The 15,786-nt window shown below is 39.8% G+C and overlaps 1 protein-coding gene across 2 annotated transcripts in view; it reads left to right on the top strand.

Annotated features, from left to right (window-relative positions):
• LOC127801301 (damage-control phosphatase At2g17340-like) overlaps positions 1–15,786 on the top strand; it is a 39,379-nt gene that overhangs the window by 9,611 nt on the left and 13,982 nt on the right. For both annotated transcript variants that reach the window (XM_052336274.1, XM_052336273.1), the window contains exons 6-10: positions 5,610–5,738; positions 5,841–5,927; positions 10,362–10,436; positions 10,520–10,597; positions 10,714–10,791. In XM_052336274.1, the coding sequence (XP_052192234.1) occupies positions 5,610–5,738; positions 5,841–5,927; positions 10,362–10,436; positions 10,520–10,597; positions 10,714–10,791 (447 nt within the window). The remainder of the gene's footprint in view (positions 1–5,609; positions 5,739–5,840; positions 5,928–10,361; positions 10,437–10,519; positions 10,598–10,713; positions 10,792–15,786) is intronic.

Below are 15,786 nucleotides of genomic sequence, written 5' to 3'. Positions count from 1 at the left end.
GGTTCCACATATCTTGCCTACTTTCGCAATCAAAGAATTTTGTTTATGCGGTTCGAGTTGTGCCTACATCCGCAATGACATGACCATATGGAGGTAGCTATATATAGACGCCGAAAAAGATAACTGGATATAGATATTGGAGAAGATAACCTTGGATGCTTGGGAAGATAACCATGGATGCCGGAGAGAGTAACTATGTGTTGATGCTTCACGAAAAGGTACCCCGCAAATGCCTTCTCGAGAGGACAGTCTGCTAGCGGGTGCGAAGATAGCCATAAATGGAGGCTTGAGAAGATAGCTATGGAGGGATGAGGAGTTAACCATGCATAGTTGGTCTAGGAGATATCCATGGTTGCTTAAGAAGGCGGCCATATATAGTCTCTTTTAAGTTTGCGAAAAGACCATCCAGAAACGTTCCACAAGAAGATAATCCATGAGTGCTTTGCGAGAAGAAGATAAGTATAGAGAGATGCCACCTCCATGAAAGAATATTCCATAAGTGTTTTTATTGGCATGGTTTGGCGTATCTTGCCTACGTTTGCGGTTTACATGAGCTTTACATTGAAAATACTTCATCAGATGCTCTTGAACTTCTCCAATGATTGCAGTTGGGCGTGGAGGCCTATCTTTGCCAGTTTACCCTCTTCTTGGTTTGGGCTCAAGCTTGTCTTGAATGGCTAAGGACAGGGCTCAAGCTTGCCTAGTTGGCCCCCTAGGTGTTGACCTAATTAATCGGCTAGAGGCATTGCCTGGGCCGCCTAATTTTTTACTTACCTCTCAATCGTCTCCCTCTTCTCTAGCCTAAGGTTGCCGTTGCCTCAATGCCGCCGGTACCTCATCGCTACCTCCAGCTCCATCGTGACCTCCTCACCACTTCTACGCCATTACCGTCGTCAAGCTCCATCCGTGCTGGCTCGTCCTCACTGACTCAAGCTCAATCTCTGCTACTCTTTCTCTGCCCTAGCCATCCTCACCTGCTGATAGCTCGTGAGCTCAAGCGAAAGGGCCACCAGGTGGTGGTCTTTGAGCGCTACAATCGGATTGGCGGCATTTGGGTCTACGACCCCAAGTTCGATTTGCTCAGTTTGGACCCGAACTGGGAAGTGATTCTCCGCCCTAGCCATCCCAGTTTATATATATATATATATATAAGTTTCTATATAAAGTTTATATATTTATCTGTTTATATATATAAACAATATATTTATAAATCTGTTTATATGTTTATCTATTTATATATATAAATTTCTGATTTATATATATAAGTTTTATTTATCTTTTTAACTTTGATTTATCTAAAAATAACATAAAATTACATTAAAAATTAAAAAAAAAAAATAGCAGTCTGCCTAGGCCCCACCTAGGCGTCCTGGGTGCTAGGCCCCAGTTTGGCGCCCGACTAGCGTCTAGCGTGTTTTAGAACACTGGCTAAGGATGAACTGGTTGAGCTTATCCTTGCGAATCAAGGACTCTGTCTAATTCTTCCTTAAGATTGCATAGGGCTTTGTGGGATAACCCCATCAGGCGCTTTATCTAGGGCGATAGCCTTCCTTGTTTGTCTTCACCTCCTTGTGTATCTTTCTTCAAGGGTGGTCACATGAGGAGGTAACCCTTGAGGGACTTGAGGTAGCATGCTTGATTGACTTGGAATCAAATGAGGCACATCCCTCCTTGAGGCCAAGTATCTTATTGATTGTGGTAGCTTGGTGGTCTGAAGAAAGTCTCGCAGAAAACCTAAAATGTCCTCGAGCACTTTAAGGCTCTCTTTGTGGCGCTTCTTTAGCTCATCATAACTCCTCTTGAGTTCTTGGTATTCCGAGACAGAGAGTTTGCAACATTGTTCCCCTTGAAGGTCCCGTGATTTCTGTTGGGACTTAAGTAGAAAATGGCTCGGAAGGATGCCTCTGTGGCCTATGAGGACATCTTCTTCAAATGGTCGTTGGGGGAACTTGTTCGGGGGAGTTGTTCGAGAGAACATGAGAGCTAGTTCCTAGCTCCCCAAGTGTGTGTCTGGGAGGACTAGTTGTGCGACTAAATGAGAGTCGTCCCTAGAGAACTTGTGCGAGGATGTTTTCCTGGAGAAGTCATGAGATGTTTGGGAGGACTTGTCTCGGCCCTGAGAGCTTCCTCCCCTTGCTATAATGACGACCCAGCATGAGAATACCTTGTTCTTGCCATTTTGAAGCTTTTTGTATGTTTCTACAGACAACGCCAAATTGTTGTTGCTTGAATACAATAATTAAAATTTGTTTGTTTTGGGGAAACTCAGTAAGAAGCTAACAGAATCTAGTAGGAGAACAAGGCTGTGCGGAAGGGACACTAGCACTGGGAGAAGCTAAAAGTTGTCTGGAGGGACTTTTTGGTCCGCTATCTAGTAGAGCTAGGGTGGACCTCGGAGAAGGCTCGATTTGTTGTCCGGGAGAGCTAGTATAGGGTCGGAAGAATGCTGTAAGGGTTGTTCGAAAGAGTCTTTGTTGTCTAGGAGAATTGATGTGTTCCCAGAGAAGGGTTTGCGAAGGAAAAAATGATTAGAAGGCGCACAGGGATTTCTCCCACACAGGCGCTCTGACGCTTAAGTCAAATAGTGTTATGGTGAAGTCTAGAATGTGGAAAAAGTATGCAACAGTATGCAGTGGGATGCAATGAAAGGTCTGGGAGAAGGGATTTCTCCGAGAGGACTTAGTGTTGCCAGGGTGTCTGGAATGTGGAAGGTCTCAAAGAGGAAAAAGATCTCTGAATATGAGGGGCCGAGGGTTATTTATAGCCCCTGATCGTGATTAGGACACATGACACACATGTGCGAGACACAGTGCTCTTTTGGATGGAAGATGTTACGTTGTCCCGACCGCATACGGTGTTGTCCAGGTATTAAGTTCGAAAGAGGGCCTTTGTGAGAAACCTCCCAAAGGAATGATCCCTCGGAAGGAGGACATCCTGAAGCAAGCGGGCCACGTTGTACGAGACAACATGGGGCGGAGTTGTGCAAGAGATGGGTCTCCCTTGATCTTCCTCTGGAGATTGGCTCGATTGGGTGAACTGTGAGATGATTCTCTGGGAGAACGGGCTTGGGAGAACTGTTTATTAGGTCCTTCGGGAGAACTTCCTCTCCTAGGAGAACCCTTTCAGGAGAACTTCTTCTCTCGGGAATGATGTCTTCTTCGGGAGAACTCTCCTTGGAGGATATGATACAACGGTGAGAGAAATTAGTTGGCAATGGGGTTTTGAACAAACTTTCATTAGATATACCTAGGTAGTTCATGAAAAATTATTAATAAAGGTGACAAAATAATGAAATGCTTGTTGAAGGAACACGACTAGGACCCCAAACATCTGAATGAACACTTGAAAGGGAGAGCTGACAAGCTTATTTACTCTACTTGGGAATGAACTACAATTATGTTTCTCAAGTTGACATGACTCACACTTTAAGGTAAGAAGATTGGACAAACTGGGAACCTTCTTCTTTAGACTTGACAAAGCTAGGTGCCCTAATTGACAATGTACCTATAGGGGTGAACTAGTAGTAGTGCAAACCACAGTTGGAGAAGATGAAGAGAAATGGATAGTATAATCCTGAGACTCATGCCCCTTGCTAATCATTTGTCTGGTCCTCCAATCCGATCCTCAATAAAGACAGAATTAAACAAAAAGGTTGCAAAACAATTAAGATCATGGGTGAGTTTAGAAGAAAGTAATTAAAGGGACACTATAGTAAATGTATACTAGATGGTCTCTATACACTTGTGTGATGCTTGAGAACCATTAGGCAGTGTAATAGTAGGTAAAGACCCCAAACTTTGGATATGAGAGAATAGGGAACTGTTACTAGACGAGGTTAGCAGCACCAAAGTCAAAAATTCATTGACCGATAGAAGAGGATTGTGTAAAAGTATTGAGGTTATCAGTGTGAGCAAAAGATGATATAGATGAAGGGTCATGCTGTGTTGCTCGGAATTGAAGGACCTAAGCATACTCTTCCTTTGAGATAGCTACTAAAGGAGATCATCTAGAGGTTATATTAGTTGCTTGAGGATGACCATGTCCACCACCACAGTGGCCACCACTAACTTTAGGGTTGTGAAATATCTTAACACTCCAGCCATGCTTGAGGATGACCATGTCCACCACCACAGTGGCCACCACTAACTTTAGGGTTGTGAAATATCTTAACACTCCAGCCATTCTTACTATCTAGTTTACCAAATGAATTGTGTGCATCCCCTATGGACATCAACATCAATGAAAGCATAACCTGGTGGCCTTCTTGCAATCCGAATATTGCGTTTAACTCCAAACACATGAAATTCATCTTCAAGATCTCTCTTAGTGATGCATTGCTCTAGGTTTCCATTGTAGACATGAGACGTTTTCTAGTGTTTTTGGAACCTTAGACCATCACAACAATACTACACAACAAGAATAGCGATGATGCAATACAAGAAAAAGACAAATGTGTAAAAGAGTTCAAATTTGAGAACTAAGTTTCCAGATCTGGATATGTAAGTGTGTTGCGCGCGCACACAAAAAAAAAAAGGACCTGAGAAACTGATAACACTGATCTGGGCAAGAAGGGCTTGATTCTGATGAAAAGAACACAGATTAAGGAAGATCTGGCGCTGTTGGCGTTGGATCTGGGCAGATCTAGAGCTGTCAGCTCCTCATCTGGCTTGTCAGCCCTGGACATGAGTGCTGAGATGGCAACTAGAGGCCAAAGACGGACTTAAGACTAACTGGAGAATAGATGCAGAAGTCTGATCGTGAAATAGATCTGGATTGTGTTGTAGTGTTGGAGGAGTCACTGGAAGGACAGGCTGTGAGAAGGATCGTCGGAAGGATGAGTCGACATCCTTCCGGTAGACAATGGTAACTGAAGGCATTGCAGTCGGTGACAGGAACTGAATGCGATGGAGATGACAAGAGGAATGGCCTAGGCCGATTACTACTTCTAAAAATAGGGTTATGGCTTCTCTCTCACTTCCTTCTTTGTTTTTATTATTTATTTTATTTTATAATGGCTCTGATACCATGTAAAATAAGAGATGTAAAATTGTATATTGGATAGGATGTCTAGCACTTACATACATGAACCTGTACTATCACAGAGGAAAGAATATATTCCACGTCATATAAGATGTATGGTTACTAAAACATAGAGATGTAGTATATATACAGTTGCCTAATATGTATAAATTATATCTTCATAAGAATCATTTAGGTCAGTAAAAGGATCCAGAGTAGTGTTTTCCAGAAGTAGTATCTATCTTATAGAATTTGGTTAGTTGTGTTTTTTTTTTGAAGTATTATTCATCTTTAAGATTTCAATGTTACCTCCTGTAGTTGAACTGTTTAATGTAGTCCTATAGCAAATTTATTCTTACCGTTAATAAAAAAAGAAAGGGCTACCTTTCAAGATTAGGATAACAGGTTACAAGAGTATAGGCTTTTTCTCATATTTATGCTATTTGATTTTTAGGATATAAGACAGTTATCATGATATTGCAGAACCTATGGTGCAAACCATAGGAATGCTTTTAATCTAAAGCTGTCTTCTGTAGTAGTCACTTCCTTCTATTTTGTTGTTTTGTTCTTCTCTTTTCCTCTTCTTGAAGCTTGCAGAATTATTCTCAAAAGATGGAATGTCCTTTTTGGCTAGCTGTCAAAATCTTGTCCCTCGACCATGGGTAATTGATGATTTGGATGCTTTCATGCTAAGATGGGGCAAAAAATCTTGGAAAAAGGCATGCTCTCTCTCATTCTCTATATGTAATTGAAGTTCAAACTTGTTTTGTTGAATTGATTTTGTTTTTCCTGCCTAAAAAGTCATTTTGTTTTTGTGTCAGGCTGTCATTTTTGTTGATAATTCTGGAGCAGATATTATTTTGGGTATATTGCCATTTGCAAGAGAGTTACTAAGACGTGGAACACAGGTTTGTGTTAGATTAGTTTTTTAACCCTTGGAGTGAATCTAATAAATGCTTAATCTTTAGTTAGAGTGGTTGTACCGATAAAATATCTTTTGAGTACACTACTTTTATTGTTCACTTCCTATTATACAAGGGGGAAAAAAAAATGACATGGTTTCATATAAGAAACCATAGTTTTTTTTTTTTTTTCCCTAACAGTGAATATCTGGTCACTTGTCTGATCATTTTTACTGGAAGAACTAGATTTATCACCTTGTATTATAACATGAATGTGCTGTGAGGTTTGAAGTTCTCACAGAGGAATCTGTCCAAGAGGTTTTCTACCAGTCATAAGTTGACAATAGAGCAGTAGCATTGGATAATTGAAGAAACTGAGAGGAACCTGTAGGGATGATAGAGAGAACCAGGGAAGAGCAGATAAGAAGAGATTATGCAGAAGCTTTAGAACCAATAAGTAACAAAAGTATCAGAAATCATATTGCTTGCAACATAATAGATGAGGGAGAAATTGATAACAATCTCTATATTCAGTAATTAATAATTCAGATATTATGAACATCAATAATCGAAGTCCGAATAGTTCCTCCATTTGTTATGTATTTATACAACAACAACAACATGTCCAGCCTTTATCCCACTATGTGGGGTCGGCTACATGAATTCTAGACTTCCATGTATTTCTGTCTTTTGTCATATCCTCATTTAGATCCATATATTTCATATCAAATTTTAATGTCTCTCCCAAAGTTTTCTTGGGTCTACCTCTACCTCTTTTTGTGACTAATTGTTCCATTTCATCAACTCTCCTCACAGGAACGTCTCTTAGTCTCCTTCTCACATGACCAAACCATCTTAGTCTAGTCTCTCTCATCTTCTCCTCGATTGGCACTACTCCTACCTTATTACGAATAACTTCATTTCTAATTTTATCCTTTCTTGTATGTCCGCACATCCATCTTAACATCCTCATCTCCGCTACACTCGTCTTTTGCTCATGCTGGTACTTGACTGCCCAACATTCTGAGCCATACAGCAAGACTGGTCTTATAGCTGTCCTATAAAATTTTCTTTTCAATTTTAATGGGATTTTACCATCACATAACACCCCCGATGCATTTCTCCATTTTAGCCAACCTGCCTTAATTCTATGTGCGACATCCTCGTGGATTTCTCCATCTTTTTGAATCACTGATCCCAAATATCGAAAATGGTCTTTTCTTTGTAAGATTTGGTCTTCTAATTTTATTATAACATCATCCACTCTTGCATTTTTACTAAATTTGCATTCCATATATTCTGTTTTCTTTCTACTTAATTTAAATCCCTTAAATTCTAAATTGTTTCTCCACAACTCAAGCTTAGTGTTCACTCCTTCTTTTGTTTCATCCACCAACACTATGTCGTTTGCAAATAGCATACACCATGGCACATCTGTCTGAATATATTTAGTGAGTTCATCCATTACTAGGGCAAATAAGTATGGGCTTAGTGCAGAACCTTGATGCAGTCCTATTGTAGTTGTAAATGGTTCAGTATCCCCTCCGCATGTTCTGACCCTTGTCTCTACACCATGATACATGTCCTTAAGGGCTTGTATATAGGCTATTTTGACTCATTTCTACTCTAAAACCCTCCATAATACTTCTCTAGGGACCCTATCATAGGCCTTTTCTAGATCTATAAACACCATATGTAGTTCCTTCTGATGATCTCGATACCTTTCCATTAGACGCCTCAGTAAATATATAGCTTCCATTGTTGACCTACCAGGCATGAAACCAAACTGATTTTCTGACACATTTGTTTCCTTTCTGAGCCTCTGCTCTATTACTCTCTCCCAAAGTTTCATGGTATGATTCATTAACTTAATTTCTCTATAATTTTCACAGTTTTGAACATCTCCTTTCTTCTTGTATATAGGAACTAAAGTACTATTCCTCCACTCATCTGGCATCTTTTTTGATTTAAGGATGGCGTTAAATAGTTGCGTTAGCCAGGAGATGCCCTCTTCTCCCATGCATTTTCATGCTTCTATTGGTATATTATCTGGTCCCACTGCCTTATGATTTTTCATCTTTTTTAATGCTTGCCTTATTTCATTTGAACTTATGCGTCGATAGAATGTATAGCTCACATTCCCTTCGGAGTTACTAAGATGTCCCAACCTAACTCTTGTGTCACCACCATCATTGAATAATTTTGTGAAATACTCATTCCATCTCTCCTTAATCGCTCCCTCATTTACTAAAACATTTTGATTGTCATCTTTTATGCATTTTACTTGATTTAAATCCCGTGTTTTTCTTTCTGTTGCTTTAACTAATTTATATATATCCCTTTCTCCATCTTTTGTATCAAGTCGTTTATATAGATTCTCATATGCTTTTGACCTTGCTTCACTAACAGCTCTTTTTGCTGCCTTTTTTGCTTCTTTATAATTTTTTTGATTTTCTTCATTGTTGCATTGATATACCGCCTTATAGCAAGTTTTCTTATTTTTAATTTTCAATTGTACCTCTAGAAGTCGATGTTGAGTAGTCAAACACTCTCCCGGTATCACCTTACAATTCTTACAACATAACCGATCCTCTTGTCTCATGAGGAAGTAATCTATTTGGGTGCTTGAGGTGATATTTTTATATGTGATTAAGTGTTCGTCCCGTTTTTTGAACCTAGTATTGGTTATAATGAGCTCATATGCCATAGCAAAATCTAGGATAGATTTACCCTCATTATTAATTTCCCCGAATCCATACCCTCCATGTACCTCTCTATATCCGTTTCCATCTCTACCCACGTGCCCATTTAAGTCACCTCCTATAATCACTTTCTCTCCTCTTGGTATCATTTGTATGAGTCCCTCTAGGTCCTCTCAGAATTTTGCTTTTATCTCATCACCTAACCCCGCTTGTGGTGCATATGTACTAAAGATATTCATAGTCATTCTTCCTAGACTAATCTTCACCATAATAATCCTATCCCCTATTCTCTTTACATCCACTACCTCATCTATTAAGCTTTTATCCATAATAATCCCCACTCAATTTTTCGCTCGATCAGTTCCTGTGTACCATATTTTATATCCAGCTTCTGATAAAGTTTTTGCTTTTTTTCCTACCCATCTCGTCTCTTGAAGGCACATAATATTAATTTTTCTCCTAATCATCACATCCACCACTTCCATAGCTTTGCCTGTTAATGTTCCTATGTTCCATGACCCAATCCTTAATCTATGATTTTGTTTTTGGCCTTGACTTTGAATTTGATTTTGTTTTTGATTTTGGTTTTGGTTTTGATTTTGATTTTGGTTTTGATTTTGATTTTGGACTAGCTTCTTTACCCACATCCGTCCAAGCAAATGCGGGAACCCTTGCTCATTTATCACTACATCCGGGCGTCGATGCAGCGGCCCTAGCTCACTTGTCACTACATGGGGGCAGTGTAGCGCGTCGCTATGAAGGGTTACGCCCACGCCCAAACGATTTTTCATAATTTGTCTAGAGTTCATGTTTTGGATCCGACTAAGTTTTACGTTGACTGTCGGCTACCTAACACAACCCTCCTCCTTTATCCGGGTTTGGGACCGACAGTGGATAACATCCCCAGGCGGAGTTTTGTTATGTATTTATGTACTCACAAATTCCGACCACATAAAGAATCCTAATTAAACTAGGAAATGAGAACATAGCATCTTAATTCTTACAATGAATCAAAATTAAGATAGGAATAAGACTTAAATTCCTGATAACAAAAATCCTACATCAGTGGGTGGGTAGCTTATTCGCTTAACCAGTTTGGCAGTTGGGATGGAAATATGATTGTGATAAATAACACTTACAGAAGAAAAATCTTTTCTATTTTCATCTTTTCTGTTCACGTATGTTTCTTGGTGAAGAATTTTTATAATGTTATTCATATATTTTTGATGATCCAGGTGGCTAGTGTTTTTTAATGTGTGCATGTAATCTGTCAATTTTGAACCAATATCAAAATGTTGAAGAACCTTTGATTCGCTTCAGCTGAGGGATGGTCTTTTCAATCTACAGTTTATTTGTTTTTTGTTCCCAGCTCTCAATGCTTAATTTTTGGTCATTGTGTGAACTTCACAGTGCTTGGTACTAAATTGCCCCAGGGACCAACTCAAGCTCTGAGGTTTGCTAATGCATTGTGCTCCAAATTGGGGGTTTCATTTGGTTCTTCTGTAAAATTGAGGAAAACTCCCCTCCCTTTCTCCTTAGAGAAACCATTGTATTAGAGATGCCATTTTCATCTAGGCTATTTTTGTGAGAAGATCATGTGTGATATTGGTGATTTATTGTTCCAGTTGTCTCCATTTTCAGTGTATTACTTTTCCTCCCAGATTGTTGCGTTGCATGATAAGCTCCTTTATGGTCTTGCTGTCTTGAGCTGATTTCAATTGTGGCTTCTATTATACAGGTTGTCTTGGCAGCTAATGAGTTACCTTCCATTAATGATATAACTTACCCTGAACTAATGGAGATTATATTGAAGGTATGGGCAATTACTGTTTAGATATCTATCTATGATCATACAGTTCTTGGTTTGATTGTGACATAAAATTTTGATTTAACCAGTTGAAGGACGAACATGGGCAGCTTGTGGGTGTCAATACCTCGAATCTATTGATTGCCAGTTCTGGTAATGATTTGCCGGTAAGAATTGGAAAGTTTGCTAATTTGTTTTGAAGGTTAAAATTCTTTTCGCTGACATTGTACATTGATCTGTGTTGTTTACCTTTCTGATTATAGGTCTGCTCATCTTATTTCAGGTTATTGATCTTTCTGGAGTATCACAGGAACTTGCCTACCTGGCAAGTGATGCAGACTTAGTGATTTTGGAAGGAATGGTTAGTGCTTATGACATGTCAAACAAGCATAAGGATTTTAAAATGCATCTCATTATTGACCTAAAACCTTTGCTAGTCTTTTATACTTCATGCATGTTGTTGCCCAACTACAACAATAAATTTATAGTGTGGGAGAGTGAGATGCAAGTGACCCAATGAGTTGGGTAGCGACCCTAGTGAGTTGGGTAGTAATCCCTACAAGTTGGGTATGAGCTTTCGGAACCGAGTGACCTGACAAGTTGTGTGAGTTCTTTTGAGCTGTGTGATGAGAGAGTTTCAAATTGACGAGAGACCTGCTAAGTGACAAGAGAGTCTTAATGTGACAAGAGACCTATTGGTTAGGGGTATGGGTGAGTGTCCCCACACGGACCCTCCGATGCTTAAGTCAGTCTTTGAGAGTATTGAGTGCTTGAGTGCAAAGAGAGAGCCTTAGTGCAAGAGTGAGCGTTCCTTGAATGAGGATGCGACCCTCCTATTTATAGAAGAGAAAGAGGCTGACAGGTGGCATGTGACCTGCGTTTCTTGGAGGGCATCTTGGAGAGTCTTTGACCGAGTCTCACAACCTCCCAAGAGGGCCTCTCTCGTGGCTTGGTTAAAGCTTGGCATGACACTTTTGGTTATAACTGAGAGACTTGAGAGTCTCTTAGTTATTGGTGAGGCTTGATGGGGCCTTGAATTTTCATGAGGATTGGACACCTCACGGCTGAATAGCTGCATGATTTGTGGTTTGGTATGGCTTGAGGGGGCATCTCTCTCGATTATAATTGAGAGACCCAAGAGTCTCTCTGTTGTTGGCTTCATATATGCCAAAAATACGAAGACCGAAAGCTCTACCAAGCTTGCACCACTTCCTTATACTATATATATACGACCAAGCCATGCCTTGCTTCCATTTGCTTCTTTAATTAATTTATAAGTATCACATGCATGCCGTGCACCACTTTATACTATTATATATATATATATATATGCAGCCAAGCCATGCCTTGCTTTCACTTAATTAATTTATATTTTACAAATGTATGGCTTCACTTCACATGCACCTCCACTCACTTCTTTATTATTAATTTACATGGCTTGCTTCTAATTGTGGCCTTCACATGCACCATTTATTAACCAAATGCATGGCCATGGCCTTACCCTTCGAAATATATATATCTCAAGTGAATGGACAATTGTTGTCTTGCTACTTGCAACAGCACGTGGGCCTTCCTCCCAACTACCTTCTCTATTATTAAAATGCATGCATATAACTTTTGCGCAATGTCATGCCTTCCATTCTTTTCTTAATATATATATATATATATCTAACAGACATAGTTTGTGGGGCCATGTCACTTGGTGGGCGGGGCCGCATGCCACTCACACACATGGTTGCGCCACCTTACGTGGCCGCATGGCTGTGTGGCCTCACATGCACCTGCTGCCTACACATGTGTGCCTGCTGCACCTTGTTACCTTGCACTCACTTGTTTATGATTGAGTGGGTTATCATTTGGTATGAGTCTTCTAAACCGAGTGACCTGGAAAGTTAGGCGTGAGTTCTTCTGAGCTATGTGACGAGAGAGTCTCAAAATAACAATAGACCTATTGAATGACGAGAGAGTCCTAAGAGACGAGAGAGTCTCAATGTGACGAGAGACCTATCGAGAAAGAAATTAGTTAGGGGCATAGGTGAGTGTCCTCGCGCGGACTCTCCGATACCTAAGTCAGTCTCTGAGAGTATTGAGTGTTTGAGCACAAAGAGAGAGTATAAGTGCAAGAGTGAGCGTAACTTGAATGAGGAGGTGACCCTCCTATTTATAGAGGAGAAAGAGGCTGACACGTGGCGTGTTGGATGTGATGAAATGGGTTTACAATCTAAGAGGATGGGCCAAGCTATGAAGATGGGTTGAAAAATTAATTCGAGCCAAAGTAAACCAAAAGGGTCAAGACAAAAGCCAAGTGGGGTTCACGTGCAAGCAATGCAAACTGAGGGAGTGCATTGCTCATGTGTGAACAAAACAATCGAGTGACTCAGTATTAATTAAGATAGCCTCTCAGTGGAGCAAACAAAGTTGAGGCCTAGTGGGATGCCTCGGATGAACAGTACAACCAAATTCACTGATGAAAAAACGAGTGAGTATAAGAAGAATAGTTGGGTGGGTCTTGAAGTTAATTTAGTCTCAAGGCTGAAGATTAATTAATTAATGAAAGTCTTAAGCTTTGGAAGTGAACAAGTGAGCCTCAAGGATTGAAGTTGATTAATTAATCTAAAGTCTTGAAATCAATTAAGGGCCAAGTGAGCTGGAGTGGTCGACAAAGGGGCAGTGCAACCTGTGAATAAACAAGTGCAATATGTGAGTGGTAGTGGCTTTAAGTCATATGGATAACCGAGAAAGGTGGACAGCCCACTCGGTCATAACTGAGTTAGTGTAAGGCAGCAAAGGGCAGTAGGCACATGTGTATGTTGCAGGTGCATGTGAGGCCACGTAGCCAGGTGACGTTGCCATGTGTGCAAGTGGCATGCAGCCCTGCCCATCGAGTGACTTAGCAGCACAAACCATGCCTGTTAGATATATATATATATATATATATATATTAAGAAGAGAGTGGAAGGCATGATATTGTGTAGAAGTTATATGCATACATTTTAATAATAGAGAAGGTGGTTGGGAGGAAGGCCCATGTATTGTTACAAGTAGCAAGACAACAATTGTCAATACATTTGAGAAATATATATTTAAAAGGGTGAAGTCATGCATTTGGTAATTACACGTGAAGGCCACAATTAGAAGCAAGCTGTGTGAATTAATAATAAAGAAGTGTGTGGAGGTGTATGTGAAGTGAAGCCATACATTTGGGAAATATAAATTAATTAAGTGGAAGCAAGGCATGGCTTGGCTGCATATCTCTCTCTCTCTCTTTCTCTCTCTCTCTCTATATATAATAGTATAAAGACGTGGTGCAAGCTTGGTGGAGCTTTCGACCTTTACATTTATGCATATATGAAGCCAACAATGTTATAATTGAGAGAGATGCCCCCTCAAGCCATACCAAACCATAAATCATGCAGCTATTCGGCCGTGAGGTGTCAAAGCCTCGTGGAAATTCAAGGCCCCATTAAGCCCCACTAATAACCCAGACACTCTCCAGTCTCTCGATTATCCAGGCTTTAACCAAGCCATGCAAGAAATTCTCTTGGGAGGCCGTGAGACTCAGTCAAAGACTCTCTGAGATGCCTGTCGAGAAGCGCGGGTCACATGCCACTTGTCAGCCTCTTTCTCCTCTATAAATAGGAGGGTCGCCTCTTCATTCAATGTATGCTCACTCTTGCACTCTGACTTAGGGATCGAAGGGTTCGTGTGGGGACATTCACTCGCATCCCTAACCAATTTCTTTCTCAGCAGGTGTCTCGTTACATTGAGACTCTCTCGTCACTTTGAGACTCTTGTCACACAGCTTGTTAGGTCACTCGGTTCAGAAGACTCGTACCAAACTTGTTGGGGTCACTACCTAGCTCATTGGGTCACTTGCATCTCACTCTCCCACACTATAAATTTATTATTGTAGTTGGTAAACAACAATGCAAAATTAAGTTTGTTCTGAATGAAAGTATTCATTTGTTGATCTAGCTGGAAGCTACCACTATTTGATGATAAGTGTTTCTGAATAATTGAATCAAAATAAATTTGTTATACAAAATGCCAGCATGAAGACTGCAACTGATGTGGGACAGTAGAAAGAGAAGAGATTAAGAAGAACAGTAAGTTTGAAAAGAAGAGAAGAATAGCTAAGAGAAATTCAATATTAATTCATTCAATATTCGGAAGTGCCTAAGAAATTACATCATGAGCCCATTTATGGGGTCAAAACTAAATCAAAATGGAAACAAATCAAATAATCAATGTGATTCCAGTCTAAATCCTAAATCCTATAATATCTCTAATCCTCTAAGAAAAATGGAAACACATCAAAATAATAAGAGAACAAAATAAATCCTAATCTTCTAAAATTAAAATAGGAAATAATCAAAATTTGAAACATATCAAAAGTAGTCCTATCATTCTCCTTGGGTGGGAGAAAAACTCGCCTTAAAGTTTTGTAGATGCTTGGACAGTATTCTGGCGCCATCGAAGATATATCCCTGTCACTAGAGGCCAAGCACTATCATGAACATGGACTTGCCAAAAGTAGGAAGGGCTTGCTGCTTGCACGTCTATATCTTCTTGTCTTCTCTATTGTTGCAATGGGACAAGGCTAAACAACTGTGAGGGTTGGTTAGAAATCTTAGTGTAGGTGAAATCTGGAGGATTCACCCAATGAACAAGAAAGAAGTGAATCTGTCCATTCCTGGGAAAAAGATTCTGTCTACAAAAATAATGTCCAATTTATATTTGTGTGCAAAACAGAAAGGTAATGGTAATGGGGCTTACACTGGGGAGGATAAAATTGTGACACGACATCAAGGAATTGGCAAAGGACAAAAAGGTTTGAAGACTTCCACAAGGATAACATTAGGAGATTCTTTAGTCAACAGATATGCTTCTTTTTTATCATCCAGGGTGTTTTGAGAAAGAGACAAAAAAGTTCAATATCTTCTTCATGTGTATTAGGTATATATACACTCTACGAGGTACAACTTCGGAAGCACTATGTACAAGTCTAAGCATGCACAATATTATAAAGCTAACACTCCCTCTCCAGCAGGTGCATACACATCATATGTGCCTAGCCTGGTACAAATGTGTCAATCTTGCGTGTAGCAGATTATTTCTCAAGAGTAGTTACCAGCTATTATTCTTTTTTTGTTATTTTAGTTGATAGCTGTACACTTTCAGTTACAATATGTAACTGAAATAACTGCCTTAAAGAGTAGCTATATAAGCTATTCGAGATTGCTTTGGAGGTTGTTGAGAAATAAGAAATCTGAAATTCCTTTCTCTTCAATTCTCCCTCTCTATTCTCTCTCTCTCTCTCTCTCTCCCTAATTTCTCTTTGTTTTCTCCCTCTTCT

The sequence above is a fragment of the Diospyros lotus genome, chromosome 5 (genome assembly GCF_014633365.1).
Source record: "Diospyros lotus cultivar Yz01 chromosome 5, ASM1463336v1, whole genome shotgun sequence".
NCBI lineage: Eukaryota > Viridiplantae > Streptophyta > Magnoliopsida > Ericales > Ebenaceae > Diospyros > Diospyros lotus.
The sequence above is the reverse complement of the archived record's forward strand: the minus strand, read 5'-3'. Positions and strand labels throughout refer to the sequence as shown.